General features: G+C 44.2%; 1 protein-coding gene across 1 annotated transcript in view; it reads left to right on the top strand.

Moving 5' to 3' along the window:
* Nucleotides 1–5,804: 5,804 nt before the first annotated feature.
* SLC7A5 (solute carrier family 7 member 5) overlaps nucleotides 5,805–21,776 on the top strand; it is a 39,705-nt gene continuing 23,733 nt past the window's right edge. The window contains exons 1-2 of the mRNA XM_032195361.1: nucleotides 5,805–6,520; nucleotides 18,789–18,914. Of these exons, the coding sequence (XP_032051252.1) occupies nucleotides 5,908–6,520; nucleotides 18,789–18,914 (739 nt within the window). The 5' untranslated portion in view covers nucleotides 5,805–5,907. The remainder of the gene's footprint in view (nucleotides 6,521–18,788; nucleotides 18,915–21,776) is intronic.

Below are 21,776 nucleotides of genomic sequence, written 5' to 3'. Positions count from 1 at the left end.
ATCATCAACCAGATCTTTTACTGTGTTTCTGGTGCACAGAACCATATCAATAATGTTTTTTTCCAGAGAATGACAGGTTCTAAAAACAGTTTTAGAAGAGACATCTGCAGATGTGAAATTAGGAAGAGAATTCTTTTAATTTCTGCCTGAGTGTACTCAGGATCTAGTCATTGGTAAACTGGAGGTTTTCTTTCAGTGCCGTTCAAATGTGTTGTGTTTTTTTTTCTGAGCAGGACCCCTTGGAAAAATGGCAGTGATCAAGAACTGGCTGCCTTGCAAATAATCTTGTATGTATTTGAGATTTTTGTTTCCCATTATTAGCAGTTAAGATGACTTTGTATTTTTTTCCTAACCTTTACATTTAAAAATGCAGGTGACTCAACAGCACTAAGCTAGATATATGTAGCCTGCATCAACCAAAATCTTTAGAACTGCTGCCTTATAAATATTGAGGCGGATACAGTAAAGGGAACTGAAATAAGCTCTGTGAGATCAGTGAGAAACCTACTATTTGCTTTACTGGTGGAGGAAAACCGTTGGGATTATAAAGGGAACAACCTGGCCTAATTTGGATCATTTGAACTACCAGCTAAAAACATACATGAAAATCTACCGTGCTTAAAGTTGCAAGTTAAGACAGCATCTCTGAATTAGTACATAAACTCCCTTATGAGGAATTCTTTTCTTGTGGTTATTAGTTTAAGTCCTTAAAAACAGTCAGACCCTCCCTATCACAAGGGAATGGCTCTTTTTTAAAAAACTTCATGCAATTGCTCAAAGTTTTGTAGTTGCCTTGGTAATTTTGACAAAGTTTTTCATCTGATCTGCTGAGCTTGTTTCACCAGCTAACACAGCTTTGCTGGCCAGTATGTCAATGCAAAATGCACATTTTGTTCTTAGGGAACTACCGTGGATAAATGTTTAATTTTCAGATGTTTTGTTATGCTGTAGCATGCTCATATTCAACTAAGTTCTTACTGGTCATGTTTGCTCCATTGAAGGAAATTTCCTTCCTATTTGGGTAAATCTCTTTAGCATGTTAACCACCATGCTGATGTCTGAGATGTTGTTGAATACTCTGTTGTCAATGATCTAAGACAGAAAATTCTCGTAGAAGTTTACTTATTTTGTTAAAGTATTGTCATGGAAGTTTTGTTAGCTAATAGGTATATTATCTAGTCATACAGTTAACTTATACTCCATATATTTATATAAAATCACATCTAAATATTCTGATATAAAATGAATCAACTTCAGTTTCAGCACTGAGTTTTGAATATGTATGGAAATGAGGTCAGCATAGAAAAATTTAACTGGACTGTGTTACAAAAATAAGTGTTATAGGGATTTTCTGTTACAGTTACTGGGCTGCTTAATGAGTAGGTCTTGCATTGACATGTTAGTGGTTTAGAATCTCCGGTACAGATGGACAGTATCACTGCTGCAGTGCAGATTCTTGTTGAAATTAGCAGACCAGTAATGAAAAGAGAAGGTTTCCTTCATCTTTTTTGTTTGTTTTTTTAGTTGTTTTTCTTATGTTTGTATCTTTTTCCTAAACTTTTATGTTACAATGACTGTATTGCCCTTGTGAATGCTAACTTCAAGGAGAATAATTCTGCGTGCATGCACGTGTATACAAAATTGTAGATGGGATATAATTCTTTTGCCTTATTCTTCCAGTCATGTATGGGGAATAACAATTTGGTTGAATCAGTGGATGTTAGCTAATATTTGTAGTGACTTTGCACAACTGAGTTAAACTGTTTGACAGGTGTCTGCGTAGGAATCTTCAGGCTCTCCTGTTAGATGGTACAATAGAGAAGGGTCAAAACAGATGATTGTATTTGTCATTGCAATAGTAATCGCTTCTGTTACTTAATACTGTACTGGGAGACATTCCTGTGGCAATAAGTATTATGAATTAAAGACTGTAGAGGAAATCATTTTGAGGAGGGCTTGTTGAAATGCGAGTAGAAGGCTTTTGAGCATAGGTCTGTGTTGGTCAAACCTCCTTTCAGTATTTAAGTACTGCTCCTAATAGAAATCTTGTTCTTAGCAACTTCATAGATGGAATGATTTTAATTGGCATTGGATATTTGATCCACATTCCTACATTCAAGAACTTTTGCACCAGTGCACTTCAGGTACAAACCAACACGTACGTGCAAGCAGTCTTTTGTTGTCTTCTGTTCTGGATGGCTTGCATCGGTATTCTTACTGCAAGTCTGACAGGAGTGTATCTTTTGGCTGTGAAAGCTGTAGAAATTAAGGTTGCTTTGATCTCGCAAAAGTTTGCTGGGTTTTAATGTACTGGAATTGTACGTTGCATACTTTTGAAGGAGGGTCCCTTGGTCTGTTCAACTTCATAGTCAATAGTGTTTGTTTTAAAATTTGAATGCCTTAATTTTGAATGTCTTAACTTGTACGTGTTGGCACATCTCTACTTTTTCTTTCCTTTGTGTATCTAGTTTTCATGGCAGTTATTACATTGTATATTTTAATGTATGTAATCTACCTAATCATAATTGACTAAAATAATTGTCTTTGTGGCCAATATATGTAACGGAGAATGCTTTTTATTCTCCTAGGATACAGGCCTTTCTTTTCAGTTTTTACTTGATGGAAAGAAACTTGTAGCTGCTGTGTTTTTAAACTGTTAAATTAGTGTGCAACTATGCAATAAAGAAACAGAGAAACCTGTGTCTCTATTTCATTGTGTAACTAAGCTCTCCAAGCTAGAAAGTAGATTTTCTGTCAAGAAAATAATATAATTCATCCTTCAGAATGAGCCAGTTCATTATGAGCGGAGTCTAATCAGATGTCAGACATGGTGATACTTCAGTCTGTGACAGCCTGCTGAACCGTATTGTAGTTGCAATGAAAGAACAATGACCTCTGTGTTGCAGCTGCACTGAGGAAAGGATATCTAATTGTTTGTTACATTCAGCTAGATGCAACATGCTGTCTAAAATAGGATTGCAACTTTCTAAGCTCTTTACTAAGCTACCTTGTTTGATATTTAGTATTAAACTCGACCTAAAGAAACTGTCAGTGAATTTTCTTTCTCTGTTGTGTAATTAGCGTTGATAAAACTGAGTGGTCTGATGTGTGATATAACTCAGAGTTTCACATTTAGTGTTTTTTGTAGTGCTTCTACCATTAGATTTAAGAATGTTCTTGAATAACCTTTAAAAAAATTAAAATGAATTTTACTAGTGATAATTGACTCATCAAGTAAAACAAGTATTAATTCATCTACCTGACTCACAGCTAGCCAGGCTTAGGGTCTAGGTGTCATACAGATATGTTATGCTAAGCTGAATTTATTCAAATAAGTTTCCACTTCTGATAGAAGAGTTAGGAGGCTGTGTTCCTGGTTAAGGAATTCAACCCTAAAAATAGTTGCAGACAATACTTCTATGTAAGGACTCCAAAACTGTGGTAGGCAAGCCATTTCAGTAGGAAGAAAGATTGGCACAGGTTAAGAGTAATGCCAACTCCACTAATACTATTTAAGGGTTCAAAAAGCTAACACCACTTCTTTACCTGGAAAAAAAAAAAAAAAAAAAAAAAAAGCTTAGATGCTCTTGCAGTAGCATAGCAGCTTGAGCAATTGGTTAAAGAAGTAGCTTATTTGGTTCCAGTAGGCTGTCTTATTTTGATCAAGGCAGGTCTCCTGATAAATGGTTAACAACATGCACATTAATTCTAACAAATGACCAATTTACTTCTGGTGTTGGTAGTTATTTGCCTTTCTGACAAATAATTTTTACTGACTTTCTTTTTGATGTGACAGACCTGAAGTACCTGAGTATTAGCATATGGAGAACTGATTGTATAATCAAATCATCTTCAAAGATTGTGCAGGATGACTTGAGGGCCTGAAGAGATTTAATGTTTGCAGTTAGAACTGATAATACTACTACTTAGCACTTGTGAAGCGCTTTGAAGATGTAAAGCGCTAACTGAACACACCCTAACACCGCAACTGTGATGGAGAAACAGTTGCAGAATTAACTCTGGTTACTATGCAGTAGAGTCAGGTATGTGTTGACTTCAAATGTGGTGGTTCAGTGGCAATTGTGCTACTACTCCACTGCTTCCTGATCCCGGGATTTCCAAACAGAAATGATGGCAAAACTGAGCCTGAAGCCTGCAAATTCTTGGCTGCCAGGCTGTTAATAAATTCCCATTTTGGAAGAATTGGATGCAGAGAGAAAAAGATAACTTGGTCCCATTGTTGCAAAAGCTAGTGGAAATTTCTCTGACTTAGCTGTAATATCAGGAGTAAAATACCTATTGGCAAGCAGCTGAGTTATTTGTCTTCAGGTAAGAACCTGGTCTAGAGCACTGGTGAAGTAAATCTCTTGAATGATTTTGTTCACTCAAGAGTGCAGCTAAATTTGGAGCACGCATCTTGCTCCAGTTCCAGTCTTGTCTGCTGGATCCTCGTGTAGCGAGGCTAACACCCAGGCAATCCTGTATGTAGTAGGCACTTGTTTTTTTCCTAACTGTATAGGCCTATGAATGTTTTGCCTAGGATAAATGAGATACGATGACAAGTAAATGTTGGTAAATCTTACTTTGTAAAATAATTCGTTTAGATTGCAATCATATAGCCTGAATGACAGGGCTAATGTTAAGCTAGTAAGCTGAAAAAAATACTTGTGATTTCAGGAAAATTGTGTGATTTTGTCCACAGTGTATTGCTGTGGTTTTTTTTTTGTTGTTGTTTTTTTTTTTTATTATTATTATTTATTATTACTTTTCATAATCTATACGATCTCTTCGGGATCCCATTTCTCTTTGAAAACTAGAACAATGTGCTCGGTGCAGATGCAATTTTTGTCTATGCTTTCTCCCTAAATAGGGATGCTTACATAAATCGAGGAGCGCCTGGGTCCTTATGCAGTTGTGGTGAGCAGCCAGTAGGTGTCAGCTTCTGATAAGTGCTTCGGGATGCTGCTTGAGGATCGAAAGGGGTCATGATGCCAAGTACCTGTGCAAGTTACCTGCAAGCATTACTAAAGTGTTGCTTTTTTTCCCAAAAATACAGATCTCACGTTTCTGAGGTGTCTTCCAGAAAACTTACTGACCCACCCTAGTGCCTATGCTGATGGGTGTCAAACTTGCAAGGAGGAGTGTGGTACGGGCAAGAAGGACACCGGCCTTGGGTTTGGGAGCTTGGGCACGACTTCTTGTAGGACACCGGGACTCGCTTGCTGAGCTACAGCTCCTCAAAGGTACCGTGTCCAGCTCTCAAGGGCAGCTTTTGTTGCGCAGAGTCCAAGCTTCCAGGCTTTTTGCCCGTATCTCCTATCCTAGAAGGACAAGAGGCATTTGTTAAAGAATGTGTTCCTCAGGCACTGTTGTGAACTTGCATCCAAGGACATTCACGAGGCAATTCAGTGAGACAGGGGCATGGAGGTTGCTTGTTCTGCCTGCGTGCTTGCCAGGTTGGCTTTAAAAATATATATATGGTCTTTCAGGTGATCGATGAGAAATGGCAGGCAGCTTTCTGCAGTGCCTCTGCAGAAAGGAGAGTGACACAGCAGCAGGCCCTGGCTCGGTGTCCGTGTGGACAAGGCTTTACACCGGCAGCAGAGGCAGGGGGAGACGCGAATTTTGCCGAATTCCTGGCACCGAGCCCCGCTGTGCGTGAGGCACCCGGCGGGCGGCGGCACCACCGCCGCCTCCCCTCCATCCTCCTCCTCCTCCTCTCCTCCTCCCCTCGGCGAGGAGGCCGTCCTGCGGGCGGCTTCCCCGCCTCGTACGAGAGTCCCTCCCCGCTCGCCGCCCCCCTCGGCGCCTCACAGGGCACAAAAGGGGCGGCTGCATGGTGGCGGCCCCAGCGCCCGGCCGCGCCCGCCCCGCTCCGCTCCGCGCCCCGCTCCGCGCCCCGCCGCCATGTCGGGCAGCGGCGGCCCCGCCGGCACCGGCAGCACGGTGAAGAAGAGGAGCCCGGCGGGCTCGGCTTCCTCGCTGGCACAGGAGGAGGAGAAGCAAGCGATGGAGAAGATGCTGGAGGCGGCGGGCGGAGGGGCGCAGGAGAACGGCTGCGCCCGCTCGCCCTCGCCGCCCGCCGCTGAGGCTGAGGGAGAAGGGGAAGGGGTGGCCCTGCAGCGCTCCATCACGCTGCTCAACGGCGTGGCCATCATCGTGGGCACCATCATCGGCTCCGGCATCTTCGTCACCCCCACCGGTGTGCTGCGGCAGGCCGGCTCGCCGGGCTTGTCTCTGGTGGTGTGGGCCGTCTGCGGGGCGTTCTCCATCGTGGGGGCTCTCTGCTACGCCGAGCTGGGCACCACCATCACCAAATCCGGCGGGGACTATGCCTACATGCTGGAGGTGTACGGCTCGCTGCCCGCCTTCCTCAAGCTCTGGATAGAGCTGCTCATCATCCGGCCCTCCTCGCAGTACATCGTGGCCCTGGTCTTCGCCACCTACCTGCTCAAGCCCATCTTCCCCACCTGCCCGGTGCCCGACGATGCTGCCAAGCTGGTGGCTTGTCTGTGTGTCCGTAAGTAGCCGCTCTCCTGCTGCACGACCCCACGTGTCTCCTTGCTCACCAATTTCCTCCTTGCATACAGCAAAACCTAGCCACAGCAGCTGGCTCTGTCCCCGTGCTGGTTGCAGCCACGTTTTTTGGCTCGGTTTTGAATGATGCGAGTGGAAAGCACGGCACCATCCCAAATAATTCAAGCACGAGGATTCCCTAGCTGGCGATTTTGGCCTAGGGAGCCCCTGTGATTTGGGACATGCAGCAAGCGCACACGATAAATGTGGTGTGGGTTCGGTGCGTGCGCTGGGATGGGATTTCTGCTGCCCCCAGCACTTCGGGGCTGCTGTGTGTGGGTTGGGGTGGGAGCTGCTGGGGCCGGGGAATTATCTGCTGCCAGCAGTTGGTGCTGAATGTGGCCTGTGCTGCACCACCCAGCTGTTTGCTGCACCGCTTTTGAGGCATTTCTCAGCTCCATGTGCACGGACACCATGCTTGGAAACTGGGGTTATTGCTTTCTTTTTTGCTAGCAAATGTTAATTCCTGTGAGCGGGTGCCTCACAGAGGAGTTCATTCGTGCCACAATGAACTTAACGGCTGCTCGTGTCTCTGCTGTGCCACGTGCTGCTGCAGCTCTCATCTTTTCTCTGGTATCTTGAGGTCTGGGGCTTTGCCAGTGAAGCCCCATTTTGTGTTCCTCTGGCAACTGCAAAGTCACCCCATCCAGATCCCCCATTCTTTAAAATCTGGATGATTTTCTGCCTTTCTTCCCTTATTTCCTAGCCAGTCGGTGTTCCACTCCACTGGTAGTTGCTGTGCCATTGTAAATAAACATTCAGAGAGGAGCTATTCTATTTATTTATTTATTTATATAAAACATTTATTTGGTGTGGGAAGTTAGTCGTGTGATTTTTATTTTCTGAGGTTGTGAAGAGAAGCCCGTTTGTGCTGTCCAAAGGGAGATTGTATTAGAGTCCTTCACCCTCTGAGGATCGCAGGCATTCACAAGTTGTAGCACGTGGTCTTTGCGGGAAAATATATTATCTGTAAATGTCTTCATACACAAGGGACCAAGTCTTTTGATAGATACTGTATATGACTAGCCAGCAGATACAATAACATAAGCAACAGCAGGGCAGCAAACTGTACAATAATTAACAACATAATCAAGAATAATCTACTTTTCATCTGCAGGAACTCTGCCAAAAGAGCTTGGTTCAGGTGTCTCTGTTCCCATTTTACTGGTCAGAAAATAAATACAAGCGTAAAGTAGAGTTGCCTGCAGCAAGATCTCTTCAGAGACAGGGCGGATTGCATCATGACACTTCTTGATGCCAGCTCTCCTTCCCACTTTTTCTTCTCTAATAAATAGTTTAAGTTTCTGCAGCTTTCTTATGCTAGCAATTAGTAGTTTTCCTGAAGCAGAATTTGTTCTTGACCCTTTACCTTGAAACGCCAAAGAAAGAGTTGCTGGTTCGACAAATCTGCGTCATTTCCATGTGTTTCTTCTTCAAGCTTTACTCCCACCACCCCTGGCTACTAGTTTGTTTATGCTTTGGGTTAAATCTTTCTTTGTCTCCTCTGCTTTAAAAGGTTAGTTCATCGCGCATTGCCTTCAGCAAGTTAGTTCTCTGCAACTTTGATTTCTGGAGTTAGCTTTCCTGCTGTCTGGTGCCAAAACCACATCATGAAATGGGAACAATAAACGAAGTAAATCTGGTCCAAGGACTAAGCAAATCACACAAAGCTACCACGGGCTAACAAGCCGCTTGCTACGTGGTTGTCCCAAGCATGCCCCTACCCAGTGACTGTGTTTTTTGTTGGTTCTTTTTTTCAGGAGCTTTAGCATAGGAAATCTGGTCATACACTCTAGAGCATACGTTAATAAGTTATCTGAAAGGGAAAGCATGGTTTGAGAAGCAATGGGGGAATTTGGGGCCCTGAACAGTTGATGACTTACGCAAGCAAAGCCCAGCCATCTAAAACAGTACCAGCTGTATTCTTTGCAAAAAGTTTGAGTGTCAACATAAAATGTAATTGATTGTATGGTTTCTCATAAGAGGAGAAATACAAAGTTACTTGTTTCCCCTCCAGGTGTTACTGGTATTGAACAGTTGAATAAATTATGTGTTGTTCAGTATTTGCCACCATGGAATGCAGAAACTGAATTCCTAGGCATTAAGATAATCTGAATAAATCACAGTCTTGAAAGAAAAAATATGGTTGGAAGAGGGAATTTTGTTCCTCTTAATGTGCTGAAGAAAACAAGGTGGGTGGTAAGTAGAATTTAACTTCAAAAAGGTATTTTCTGAAATCAAGATTGTAATCTACAGTCAGTTGGTATGCGAGGCATATTCCACAAGACATCACGGATGCTTAATTAAGGTTGTCAAATAAAAGTGTGAGAATTCATTACAAGGAAGTCTTCCTGTAGCAAGATGGGTCAAGCAGTTTGTCGTTGGTGTGGCTTATTTTATGTTCACTGCAAAACACCCAGTGCTCCCTAGGTGTAAGAATTTGCAGGTAGCTTAATTAGTGGTTTTGAGGCTGTGGGTTACTTAAGTAGCTTACGGTCATATAAACTGCATGTCATTTAATGTGAAAGATTAGATCTCTGATACTTCTAAGGCTGATAAATCATAAAAAGCAAATGCTAAAGGATAATAAATGCAAACTCCACCTGATAATTAAGTATTTTTAACAGAATAAGTTAAAGTTTGTGAAACTGAATTTTTGGATAGGCATGAAAATTCAAGAGCCATTTGAATTCCCTTAAATATGATCTCTTGTAGACCAACTTTTCCCCTTCTAGAGAAGATGGACAGAGAGTTACGAGGTGCTGGCTTCTCATAGTTGATAACATAAATATTGACAAACTGATAAACCTTAACAAAAATCATTAAAAATCACAGAGCACAGCCCAATGCTTGTGTATGTTCTGCAGGTGGCTCAAGGATAGGAAGTTTCAAATTATCCGGTTAAAGATAACATACATAGTTCTTACTTCCAGCTGCTAATTTGAAGATTTTCAACATGTGATAGCTCTTTGAACTGTAGTACAATAAATTTCCTGTAGAGAAGGGAGACGGGATAATGTTGTTTCCAGACATGAACTCATTCTTGCTTGGTGTTTCACAAGTGCCTGAACTGTTCTTCCTACACACATTCTTATACACAGCCTGCTTCGCACCCCTTGTGTGCTGCATAACAGGTTATTTTATACTTGACAACATAATCTGCTCCAGAGAAGCTTGAGAAACTCTGCCAGTTGCATATAATTTTACTCTTGATCCCCAATGTCAAATGACTGATTTGAGTGTTAGGTTCTCAAGCCTTTTATCACTTATTAATTATATATGCTAATCTGGCAAGAATAACCCCAGTATTGCTGCAGCCATATCTGCTGCTGCCAAAGCTCCAGTATTTTAATCTTCCTGCAAAGTTCTCTAGGCTTCCTTTGCCACTTCTGAAATATTACTTTGGGCACTCCTTCTGCTAGCGTGGAATTCCAGCAAAATGAGCACATACTTGTCATTTGTCTCTCTTGTTATGAGCATCCTCATAGTGGAGGAATAGTAGCAGTCAGTGCAGAGTTGAGTTATATCTACCAGCACGTGTCATATGGAAGCTTAAGTGCCTGCCAGCCCCTTGAGTGCATGGTGAGTTAAAGGAGAATAGCATCAAATCCAGGGTCTGGCAAAAGTGTGCAAGCACGTGCCTTGAATGCTTGCCAAATTATAGCTATAGTCTATAAGTGAATATTCAGTGGCAGCATTTCAGCTAGAAACCGCACGTGTTGAAAGCAGGAACGTCTTTATCTGGTACCGATGTTTTACTTTAAACAGCTGGTCAAACAGCTACCCAGATTTAAAGTGAAGCCGTAGGTGGATTTTGAACTCATCAGCTATTAAATGGTAAGTAAAGCAAGCATAAAATACTGTATACGTGTCTAAGATGGGTTTATTCTGCAGCGTTGATGCTTGGAATTAATCTGTCAGGCCAAGCAAGGTGTAAAGCTCTGAAGGCTATTTTTTCCTTTTCTTTGAGTAAGGTGGATTCAATAACCAAGCTGTATCTGTAAATGTGAACTTGTTTGATCAGAATGGAAGGAAGGGGTCTCTGTAGGATCCCTGCTGTACAGCTGATGTTGCAAGACAGAGATTGCTTTCTTAAAATCTGCGTTTAATTAGAGAGAGTAGCATTAATGAAAATAGCCCCTGACACTAGCAGGACTCTCCTGAAATGGATGAGGGCTTGGAGGACTCTTGTAACACAGCAAGCAACTACTGCATTTCTTGGCACCCCTCTCTTGGCTCTCACAACAAATGTCCCATTAAATTTTATTGTATTTGAATGATTTACATTACCACTGAGATCCTTTGGAGTCTTGCTCTTCTAACATGAGCAAATTGGGAAGGCTTTTTCAGAGAAACTCCCCATAATCAGTCTAATTCAAAGCAACATCGCGAAGTATTTCAAGTATTCCGGTAGTCTGGCAGTCCCAGTGTGTCCCAATCCAAATGTGATGGACGAGGAAGCAGTTTCTTTCCAGGCAGCCTACAGAGCTGAATTCTGCCCCCCTGTCTGGCATAGGTAGTGGGATTTTCACTAAAACCTGCCTGGAATTTTTCATTAAGTTCGTGACCCAGGATTTAGCACTCAATGCTGAAGGCCAGCCACCCTCCTGAGGATTTGTGGAACCTAATTCAGTACAGCGAGGGGAAGGTGTGTAGCATAATCGTGATCCAGGTAAGAATCTGGAGTAGCTGACCATCTGTTTTGCAAGGATGGTGACATCTCCGTGGGGCATAACGTGCACATAAAATATTAGTAAGGTTTTGTTTGCTGTTTAGAAGATAATTCATATGAAATTATGGTAATCACGTGCAGCTTGAGATCCAGGCTCTGCAGTATCTGCAAACCTGAAATTCTTCATGGAGCTCTTCCTTTGGGCAGTCCCTGGTGCTGCCTTTCTGCCCCGTGCTGCACAAGGTTGGCACAGCTCTCGAGAGATGGCAAGTAAGTGCTTGTTAATTTAATCTTGCAGAGTTCTGGAAATTTGAGGGTGTGGATGCTTCTGGGAGCTGTGATACATGACGAAATACTCACGTTATTCCCCCTTGGTGCTAACTTCTATGTGTGCCTTTCCTGAGCCTGGTACAGCACCAGAGGCTTTCTGGAACTGAAAGTTGGCTGAGAGATGGAGCTGTGACAGCAGTCAGCTTTACAGCCCCTCTCTTTGTCCTGTGCAACACGAACTGAAGTGAGAAGCATTCCTTTCCCCAGGGTGGTGGTGCTTCTGTTCTTCCCACCTTGTCTGGAGGTGGTTATTGTTATGTGCATCTTGTTGCTAACCCTCTTCTTCCTCTGTTCAGTGTATAGATACCTCTTTCCTCATTTTTTTTTCCACTCTGTAACCAGTGAAAGCACCGACTGTATATAGCCTCCATGCCACACACCACATTTGTTGGCTGAAGCTAGCCAAAAGGGCTGCTTGTTAGAGGCATCCAGGGTTCATGGTCTCAGCGGGGAGGTGGCTCTGGAAAGGATCCCTCTTAAATCCAGTGGGAAGGCAGCCTTTGCCTTCTTTTACCTGTCACTTGTTGATGTGCTCATCCCCTAATTCCTCAGCATTGCTGTTCTGGGAGGAAAAATGAAAAGGAAACCGCTTCCAGGTGTGATTATTATTAATACAAGTTAATTTTAACATAGACACATTCTCTCTGGGGCTAAGTGCTCCTTTCCAATAGCCTCGTTTCTCCACAGAGTGGTCCTTGAAGAAATATCTGCGGAGGTTTCCCTTCTGCCTTTTCTCTCCACCGATGTGCAGGGCATGAGGCTTCACCCAGTATCTATCAAGCTGAAATTTCCCAACCCGTTTTCTGTGCACACCCTTGTATGCGTGTCTGGTGTTAGGCTGTGCTACTAGAAATAGGTACCTGAGGCTACAGGGAGGCTCTGTAGCTTCACAGCTGCCTGAATGTAAGGTGGTGTTTTTTTAGCCTTAGTAAATAGTTAAGGTATTGGTTTCACAGAATGGTTGAGGTTGGAAGGGACCTCTGGAGATCATCTAGTCCAACCTGTTTAAACTACTGTAGTCAGTGTAGTGCCCTTACTTGTTTGTACTATGTAGAGTAACTCTTATTTTAGACGCGTCTAACCTCTCGTGGGCTTAGGCAGCAGTTCTCACCAGGCAGCGTGCTCTCTTTAAAGCTTGTGGACTACTTTGTTTCTGTGCTATGTACTGGTGTCATCCCTGTGGCTTGCTTCTTGGTGGCCATGTGCTCAGCTTGCCTCGTCTCTGCTTGAAATTTGTGTGCACGGCCCCAGCTAGGAGACAAAACATGTCTGCACTTTACAAAGAGGGGAAGGAGCAGCTCTGGCTTTAGGATGCAGCAATAGAAAGGAGCTGGGAACTGTTCTGTAATTACAAGGAGAAAATTAACATCTCATGGCAGGAGGTAAATGGAAGCATCATCTTAGGTTTGTAAGGACTAAGTACTTTAGAAATGTGTGAGATATAAACAGGAGTTACTGCATGATTCATCCTCTGCGTGTGGTCAGCATTACAGTCCCTGTTTTCCTGGTAGGAAAGCTGAGGTGGAGCATTTCTCTTCATTCTTCCTCATTCTTTCCCACAACATGTTCCACAAATTTCCCTGCCCTACATTTCCCTTTCATTCCGGTCTCGAAATATCATGAATAGGAATTCATGGGTAACTTGCAGTAAGTTAACTAAATTTATATATTAAAGCAAGCTGCTTAAATACATTCATCTTCATTGTAGAGGCGTATACAGAATTATATAGGAAGTAGGAAGCACTGCAAACCACGACAGGAAAACATACAGGAAAATAAAGAACAAAACTGATACTGTGCAAGGCTCCCCAGGTAGTGTGTGACCTCACGCAGCGTGAAGGCAGCTGTACCAGTATCTCAAGAGCTCTTACACCCATTTCAGAAGCACTTCACCTGAAAAGCTGCTAAAGATCTTGGGAAGGCATTAAGCAAACACTCCCAGTCAACAAGTCACATAGGCTGCTGGAATCGGATCCTTTTTTCCCCATGAATGAGGATGAGTGCACAGGGCCGTAGATCTGCTGTTCGTCCATTTGCATTTTTTCAAATGCAGCCACCTCGAACGCTGTCTTTACTCCATCTCCGGTCCTTGGCTGCCTTCCATTACCCGTTGCAGCCCTGCCCTCTTCTAGGGAATAATTGCCAAGACCATTTCATCATAAATGCCGAGCCCTGGCTTACCTGTATTAGGGCTCCATTCATGTACTGTTTGCGTTGGGCAGAACTACATGCTCCCACAGGGGAGCTTTACTATGTCCTGCCCTTTCTTTTAAGACACGGGAGATGTTGTTGCATATAGTGCATTCATCATGGCCTTATTCTGTGCGGGGACTATCACAATCCCTTTCTGTATCAGCTTTGTAGGGATTTATTCCCATTGTCACACAGAAATCATATCTGGGAGGGATCTTGCAACTTGAGACCACGAATGTTCAGAGGAATATGCCCATAAAATAAGAGGGAGTGGGAGTAGAGAAGAAACTGTGTTGGATCTTATGTTGTTTTAGTCAGTTTATCCTTCGTTCCTATCAGTGCAAGGGGGAAATCACCCAGTTATGCCTCTGAGTGCCAGCAGAACAGGTTAAGTGACGTGCCTGAAGCCATTTGGGACTACTAGGACAGATAAATAATTGAAACCAGACCCTCTGTTGTCTTTATAAAGCCAAATGTCTCCTTGAAAGCCCCTGGCTGCCAGGTCCTGTTACCTTCCCCGTGCCAGGGGTGGCTTGAGTGGCTTGGAGTGCAGCTCCCCTGGGAGCCAGGCTATTTCGTACAAGAAGTCACCAGAAGAGATGAAGGGGTATGTAGTACTTTGTATGTTCTGTCTACAGCTGAGTATCTTCTTCATTTCTACCAAGGATTTAAAAAAAAATAAAATAGCACCCTCTTTTACATTTCAGATCTCTGCAGCACTCTCACTCCTGTTATCCCAATTATGTGAAGCCTTTGGAGAGGGGCTGCTGGATCAGGCAGATGGTGTCACTTCAGATTGTGCTGAAATTCTTATTCCTAGACTCACTCCTGAGAACAGCTCCGATAGATCACACCGAAGGGCTGCCTTGCTGCCGAGCTGGTTTCTGACAGCTGCCAGCAGCAGTGGCTTTAGGAAGGGTGCTACGGAAATTAGGGCAGCGTGGTCTGATCTTTCCCTGCGTTGTATCATGGCGCTGATTTATAGCGTAGCTGTGACTGTGACTGTGAAGCTTTCCCTGTTGTTCATGTAAAGCAGTTCATTTCAGGTGAGTGGAGAAGCGCCAGGAGTCCCTCAGCCCCTGCTTCACAGGGCAGCACCTCAGATTAAAGGAATAAAAAAGGGGTAAAATGTTGTGTTTTAAGAAACCACAGCCCTCTGGTCTCCTGAGAAGTTTAGCAACCACTGGAATTTGTGTTGGAGTTTTACTGAAAAAGCACTTGGTCTGTTGCTTCATGTCGGTATCTGTACGAGTCTTTCTAGTGAGTGAGACTGTTTTTGTTTTGGTTTTGGTTTGTTTTGTTTTAGCCTGTCTGATGTTGGAAAACATTAAAGTGTAATAACTCTACCACACTCCTTTAGGAAAGACAAATATTATTCCATGGTGGGAAAAGCAAAGCAGAGAGATCGTGGCGTGAAGGACCCTGAGTCATGACTGGCATGGAAGATCTCAGCCCTATTCGCAGTCTCTGGCCCAAAGTGTTTTCTTATTTTTCCAAAGCCTGGTTATCTGGCACTGATATGTTTCTGAGGGCTGAATACAGAAGCTTGTGGTGCTTTTCAGTTTGGGATCGTGTAGAAGCTCTTGCCTTTTATGTACACTGCTGCAGTCCCACAGCCCAAGCAGCCGACTTCGTACAGAACCAGAACATGAAAAACGATCCAGGCGAAGTCGGTAGTTACCGGGGAGGCTGAACCAGCGATTGTCAAAGAAACAGAATGCCTAAATGGGGAAGAGAATGTAAATGGTGCACCTCCAGGGGCTGCCGTCGCTAACGGGAAAAGTGTGCTTTTAGATGGGTTAGCTCATCCTTTAAATATCCCTCTGTAAACAAGGGGAGATTTATTTTTAGCATAATCGCTGGTCGAAGTGAATCCTGGATCCTTGGTTCCCTCCCCAGCAGGATTCACCAGAGGTGTTTTTGGGAGACGAGCTGTCCTGTGTGCTTAGTGTCATTTCACAGCTTCCTTCTCTCCTCTTCCCTGCCTCCCCGTTGCACAGACACCCAGCAGGATGACCTTGCTATCTATTTTAGTGTTTTCTCCTCTCCTGTATATCTGTATGGACGTGTCCGGGTCTCTTGCTGCAGGGTGATAGAGCCGTGGCCCTGCTAACCTGGCACTGCCGGCCTGGTGCTGAAAGGCCTCCAAGGCCGCGCACGTGGTGTCTGCGCCGGGGCCTATCTGCCTGGAGCAGCACGTGGCGGGGGGGCTGTGTGATAGAGGCAGCGTGACCGGCCTCAGTGCTGTTCCTCATCGCCTGCTCTCTGCTCTGTGTGGAGGCAGGTCGGACAAAACGAAGCATATCGGCCAAAATCAGGCAGGTCGGCCAAAACAAAGCAGCTCGGCCTTGCCGCCCTGGGTCAGTTCGCTCTCACCAACTCCAAGTGCCCAGACTCCCAAACGGGCTTCAACTTGATGATCCCCAAAAAACTGAATCTAAAATTCCTCATTTACTGCTGCCTTTTGTTCTTGTAGTTTAAATTGGATCCCTTGCTTTTCTTTGTGAAGATTTCCAGCTCTCTTTTTTTCCTAGCTTTATACTCTCATGTTCAAATGATGTTAGGTCCTAGGGCTTTGCAAGGGAGAGGAAAAAAAGCCAATGGTCCTGAAAGAAGGCATCTGGGACATGCCTTCTGCTGCACTGGGACTGGCTTTGTTCTTCCCCACCTAAAGATCCCCTACAAGCTTCTTCTACAGCTCTTAGCTGAGCAGTACATGGAAGCAAAAATCCTCTTAGCCTGCTGCATATCGCCGTTGTGCTGTGGTCATCGCAGGCTCTCAGACCTGTGTGTGAATGACTGATGCAATTTGCATCCCTTCTTGCCTCTGTGTGCTCTGAGTCACCAGGAAATCCTGTCACTCCGGGGTGCTCACTCGAGCAGGAACCCTAAATTTAATCATTGCTGTCAGCCACAGAAACTGGAGTCCCTGAAGACTGGGGCCTCTGATGCCAGCCATGGGCACATCTGAGTGTTTGTAAGTTCTAGCAAGGCTGTTCCTGGGCTCTGGGATTTCCTGACCAATTTCCACTGTGTCTGCTTTCTCACAGGCCGGGCAAGATGCAGGGCAGCAGACAACTGATAAGACCCTTTTAAATGTCAGTGCTCATTCCTCCTCCCATCATTTTACTTCTCACTTTGCATTTTTTTGTGCTAGTCCCACTCGTGCCCTGCCGAAGCAGGATAGGAGGCTGTGGGAGCGTGCCTTTGCTCTGAGCTGACGAGCAAAAATTGGAGAGGAAAAAAAAAAGGAGAATTGGGGTTTTCCCTGTGATGCTCAGTGTGTGTCGGGGGTCTAAGGGCACAAGCCATGCAGCTCCTGGTATTTCTGCCTTTATCAGCCTTCTGCCCCCCTGTTCTGAAGCACCCCACATGGCTCAGCCCCATGGGGACAGGCTTTGGGCTGGAGCCTGACCTGGTGAAGGTGCGGCTGAGCCCCCTCTTGTCTCCTCTGGGGACTGATGAAGGCTGAAATACCTGCACCAAATGCTCTGGGCTTTTAACTGTGAGTACAGATATAGCCGATAACCTCTGGAGGGTCATCTGTGTCCAGCCTGAATGTCTGGGGGAGCAGCTGCTTGGCTCTGGCAAGGGCAGGGGGGGTCCTGTGAAAACGAGCTGCAGGATGTGGGAAAGAGCCTTTGCCAGAGTGAAAGGGAAATGGGTGGCAGGCATCTGAAGGACCGCAGTAGCCGGGTTTTATTTGAGCACATCCTGTAACAGAGCAGTGCTGGTTGCCTTGCTCCGTCCTCTCCCAGCTTTAGAAAAACTTGCCTGGCTCCTGCAGAGTAAAAATACAAGCTGCAACCTGAGTGGGAAAGGATCAGAGCCCGCAGGGAGAAGCCTCTGGCTAAAGAGGGAAGGTTGACGTCCATCCACTCCTCCCTGAGCTGCTCGGTGACTGGTTGGCCCTGGGGGCATGTCGCGGGCCGTGGTGGTGGTGGTGACAAGCCGGCTGGCAGGACGTCGAGGGGACAAGGGGTGGCTTAGTGCACGGGGACAAGGAGGAGGGGAGGGCATCCAGCACGTGGGGCACTGTCACTCTCTCTGTGACATTTGCCCGTCTCTGTAGCAAGCTCCGGGGAGCAGGAGATGACCAGGGCACAGAAATACCAAGTGGCTTGGACAATCAATAAAGGTTTTAACCATTATTTTCTCCGAAGCAGTTGAAACTCAGCCAGTAAGTGCTGTGTTTGGCAACAGCTTGAGGATTTCATCAGATCTGGGTTCCCTTCCCTTTGCACTGCTGACCTGCAGGCTTTTTTTGTTTCATAGGTTGTTGATCGTGTCAGGGCTGCTTGCTTTTCTTTTCTTTTGTGCAGTGGGCAGCACAATGTGGCCTTGGTAGCCTTCTAGGTGCTATTGTTAACCAAGTAACAATATATCACTTCTGGAAGTTGTCCTGACATTTTTGTGGTGTTTCCATGCAACATTAATTGGATCAACTTAAGAGGGATTGCAGCTGAGTACTTTGAGTCTAATGGTTGCGGTAACCACTTTTATTTGTATGCCCTCAGAAATGTACTTTCCAGTGCAGAAGGGCAGTTCCCTGTCCCAAGGGGTGCATGCACCATTCAAACTGCCTGCTGCAAAAATGAGAGAGAGAATAGAGAAGTACATAGCTGCAAAGTCTTGGTTTTTGACAAGTTACTATTTCAGATCCCAAACAAAACAACTCAAAACTTGAAATTTGTTACTGAAAACGTGGCAAATTTTTGAAGAAGAACACAGAGTTCTGAACTTCAGGCTGAAAGAAGTCAGTATGTGATCCTCAGTGACTGAAGGCTGCTTGTGGCTGGTGTGATATTGGAATGGTCTCGACTCTGTCAAGTCACTAGAAAGGAGCTCCTGAAACCATTGCATGTAGTTGCACTCGTGAACTTCATGGAATGTGTTTGTTGCTTTTTTTTTAAGAGACACTTCACATTTGTTTAGGTTTTGGCGAAAAGCAAATACCAATTTGTCATAATTTGTTTTACTGAAAGCTGATGTGTCTCTTCTTGTCCATTTCTTTCAGTGCTCCTCACAGCAGTGAACTGTTACAGTGTGAAAGCTGCTACTCGTGTTCAGGATGCCTTTGCTGCGGCAAAACTGCTGGCACTGGCTTTGATCATCATTCTTGGCTTCGTTCAGCTTGCAAGGGGTGAGTACATTTCCTTTTTCTTTTGAATGTGGTGTATAGTTGCAGCAGAATCTAGGAATTGGGGATAAAACCCAACAGTCCTGTCCCAAGCATTTCAGAGCTAGCAGAAGTGTATTGCAAGCATCTTTTGATTTCTTGCATGCTCGTCGGATATTTCCAGCTTGTGCTTTGTAAGGGGCTGAGTGCACTTGTGCATTTTATTTACAACACTTTTTATTTACCTCACTGAAGTATGGAACATCTCAGGCAAGTTCACAGGGGAAGCTCATGCCAGAGAAAGGCTCAGACAGCTAGGCTCAGACAGCTAGCTCAGCCAAGGCTGCAGAAACCCGTGCTCTCACTGTATAATGAACTCATTAGGACTCTCAACTGACAGCAGCATTCATGTCTGTCAACTAACAACCAAAAAATTTTTATAGAAATGGGAAGATAAAGCAAGTTTTCTACCCTCCCCCTTTTTTTTCTTTGCTTATTTGCTTTATACACTTTAAAAATCCTCTCAAAATCTAGGGAGATATTTTGTTCCAAACTCCTTTGATTAACTAACCTACACAGATAGGCTTTACTGTCTGTTGTTTTGTTGGTTTTTTTTTTGTGTGTGTGTGTGTTAGTTCTGTTTAAAACAAACAAACAAAAACATTCAGGGAATAGTACAAACCCTACTTGTTCAATGTGGATAAAAGTAGCTATATAACAAACATAAATAGACTATGGATAGTTCCTCCTGTCTCTGTACTAGCAGGGGGGCGGTATGTGTATGCACGTGAGCATTTTAATTCCTGTCTCAGCTATGGGAACAAGTGCTGTCTTTGCAGAATTTCTTGCTTTATCAGAGGTTTTATTTTCTTCCAGCTCAGTGCTTGCACTCAACAGGAACCTTGTTTGAGGCTTATCACAGAATATACCTCCCTCCTCTTCATATCTCCCTAGACTGCTTTGCTGAACTTTCCCCCCTCTTAGAAGGAAAAGTAAAAATAAACCTTTGATAGTTCTTTACACCATTAGAAGTCTTTACATTTTTTTTTTTTATTTGAAGATAATAATCTTAATTTGCATTTTCAGAATCACCTTCCCTCCTTCTGTACTGATCTTTGGTCCTTCTTCTGAGGGTAAATCACTCTCCTGGTCCCTCATGTAGATATATATGTTAATTCCATAGGTTTATAAGCTGTAAACAAGATGAGAGTTTAGTCTTGTGTATAAACCCCACCCTTCCTATATTCCTCTGTCTCAGCAGCTTTTTTATCTACTGATAACTTGTAATCTTTGTTTTTTCTCTTCTCCCAGTATTATAATACGTAGTCTTTTGGCTGCCAGTGGTACATCTGATGACTTATGAATGGAGTCTTTTGTGCAGTTCTCCCTAGCAAAGATGTCCTGGTTGCTGCTTTCTCGTGCCCTTAGCTGACCCTACAAAGTGCACAGCTCAACAGGATAACAGGCCAGCGCTGAACAAATGGCTTTCACCTTTTGTGCTGCCTCAGAAAAGCTGGTCTATGCTAAAGCCATAGCATGGTTGAAGCTGCTTCCCTCTGTGTACATCTTTTGGATGGAGGTGGTATGAAACCTATTACAGTTTCAAGTTTGTGGTGGGTCTCAAGACGTACTAACTGTGACTTATGTGTGTGTTGCCATTTAGTCTTCTGCTAAATTAATGTATAGCTGACATTTAGTCTTCTGTTAAACAACCTTGCCACCTAAGACAGAATAAAAATTGCCACAGTCAAAGGCAGTAGTTAGATTTTAACACCTGAAGGCAAATAAATTTTCATCCTGTGTGTGCACACCATAATCATTGTAAAAGAGAGTGGATCAGGCTGGCAACATGGGCATCTACAGGGGACATTCCTTACAAAGCCTGCGTTTATATGCCCTCCTAAGTGACACACTACTGCTTGTCTGGGTTTCTATTTTACAACCTACTGCCTAGGATTCTGCCCATGGTCTTACATGGATTTTATTAATCTCCTTATGGAAGTTGCAAGCTCTCTGCTAAATCATTAAGAATTTGCAAGCTCCCTTCATATGCCCTTCCTCTTAGCTCTCACATACATGTGTCTTTTGCAACTTTCTGTTTTTCTTTAAATTATGGCAGATAACACTCTTATGTAGCAGGGATACATCAGGAAACTGTCATTTCTCTTTTTTTTTTTCCTTCAAAGGAGAACATACTGCCATCACTTAAAGCATACTAAAAATGGGAAAACGCTGCACTGTTCTCAGTCTTCACTTGGATGAGAAAAACGAGTGCAATCTGTGAGTCGAGTGAAATTTTAGATTAGCTGTTAGAAAAACATTTTTTAACTATACTGCAGAGCTCAAGTAGATTGTCCAGAGAGGCTGTGAGACTTGTTTCAGCAGAGATTTGCAACAGCAGGTTAGTAAACATCCCTCAGGAGTGGATCAAGTAGGGCGAACCTGCCTTGGAGCAGGGAGACAAAGTCAGTGCGTTGGAAGCCTTCATGCCAGTGCTCCTTGAGGTTGTGCTGGGCACTAGTAGCACAGTGAAGAGCTGCTGGATCTTCTCCAGGCAAAATACTACAGGCCCAGTCTTTTGAAGTGCTGACACTTTAAAATGGTAAGTTTTTTCTTCTAAAAGCCCAATTAACCTCTGAATAGGTGGGTGATCTGAGCCCCTTCGCCATGGCAGTGTCCTGCTTTTTCAGCTCCTGTGTGCGCCCTTGTTTTCTTTTATGCCACTCACAGTGCTCCTTGGACAAAGAGGACTCTTAGCACTACCCCTACGAGCTCTGAAGGTTCAGTCCCAAGCTGGCAACGGCTGCTGGGGTGCGATACACACCAAGTGGAAAATCCTCCTGTGGCGATTTCTCCGGTGCTGAAATTTCAGCGGTGGAGGGGTTG

Source organism: Aythya fuligula, chromosome 12, assembly GCF_009819795.1.
Source record: "Aythya fuligula isolate bAytFul2 chromosome 12, bAytFul2.pri, whole genome shotgun sequence".
Lineage (NCBI taxonomy): Eukaryota > Metazoa > Chordata > Aves > Anseriformes > Anatidae > Aythya > Aythya fuligula.
Note: the sequence above shows the minus strand (reverse complement) of the source record. Positions and strands in the feature narration are given on the sequence as shown.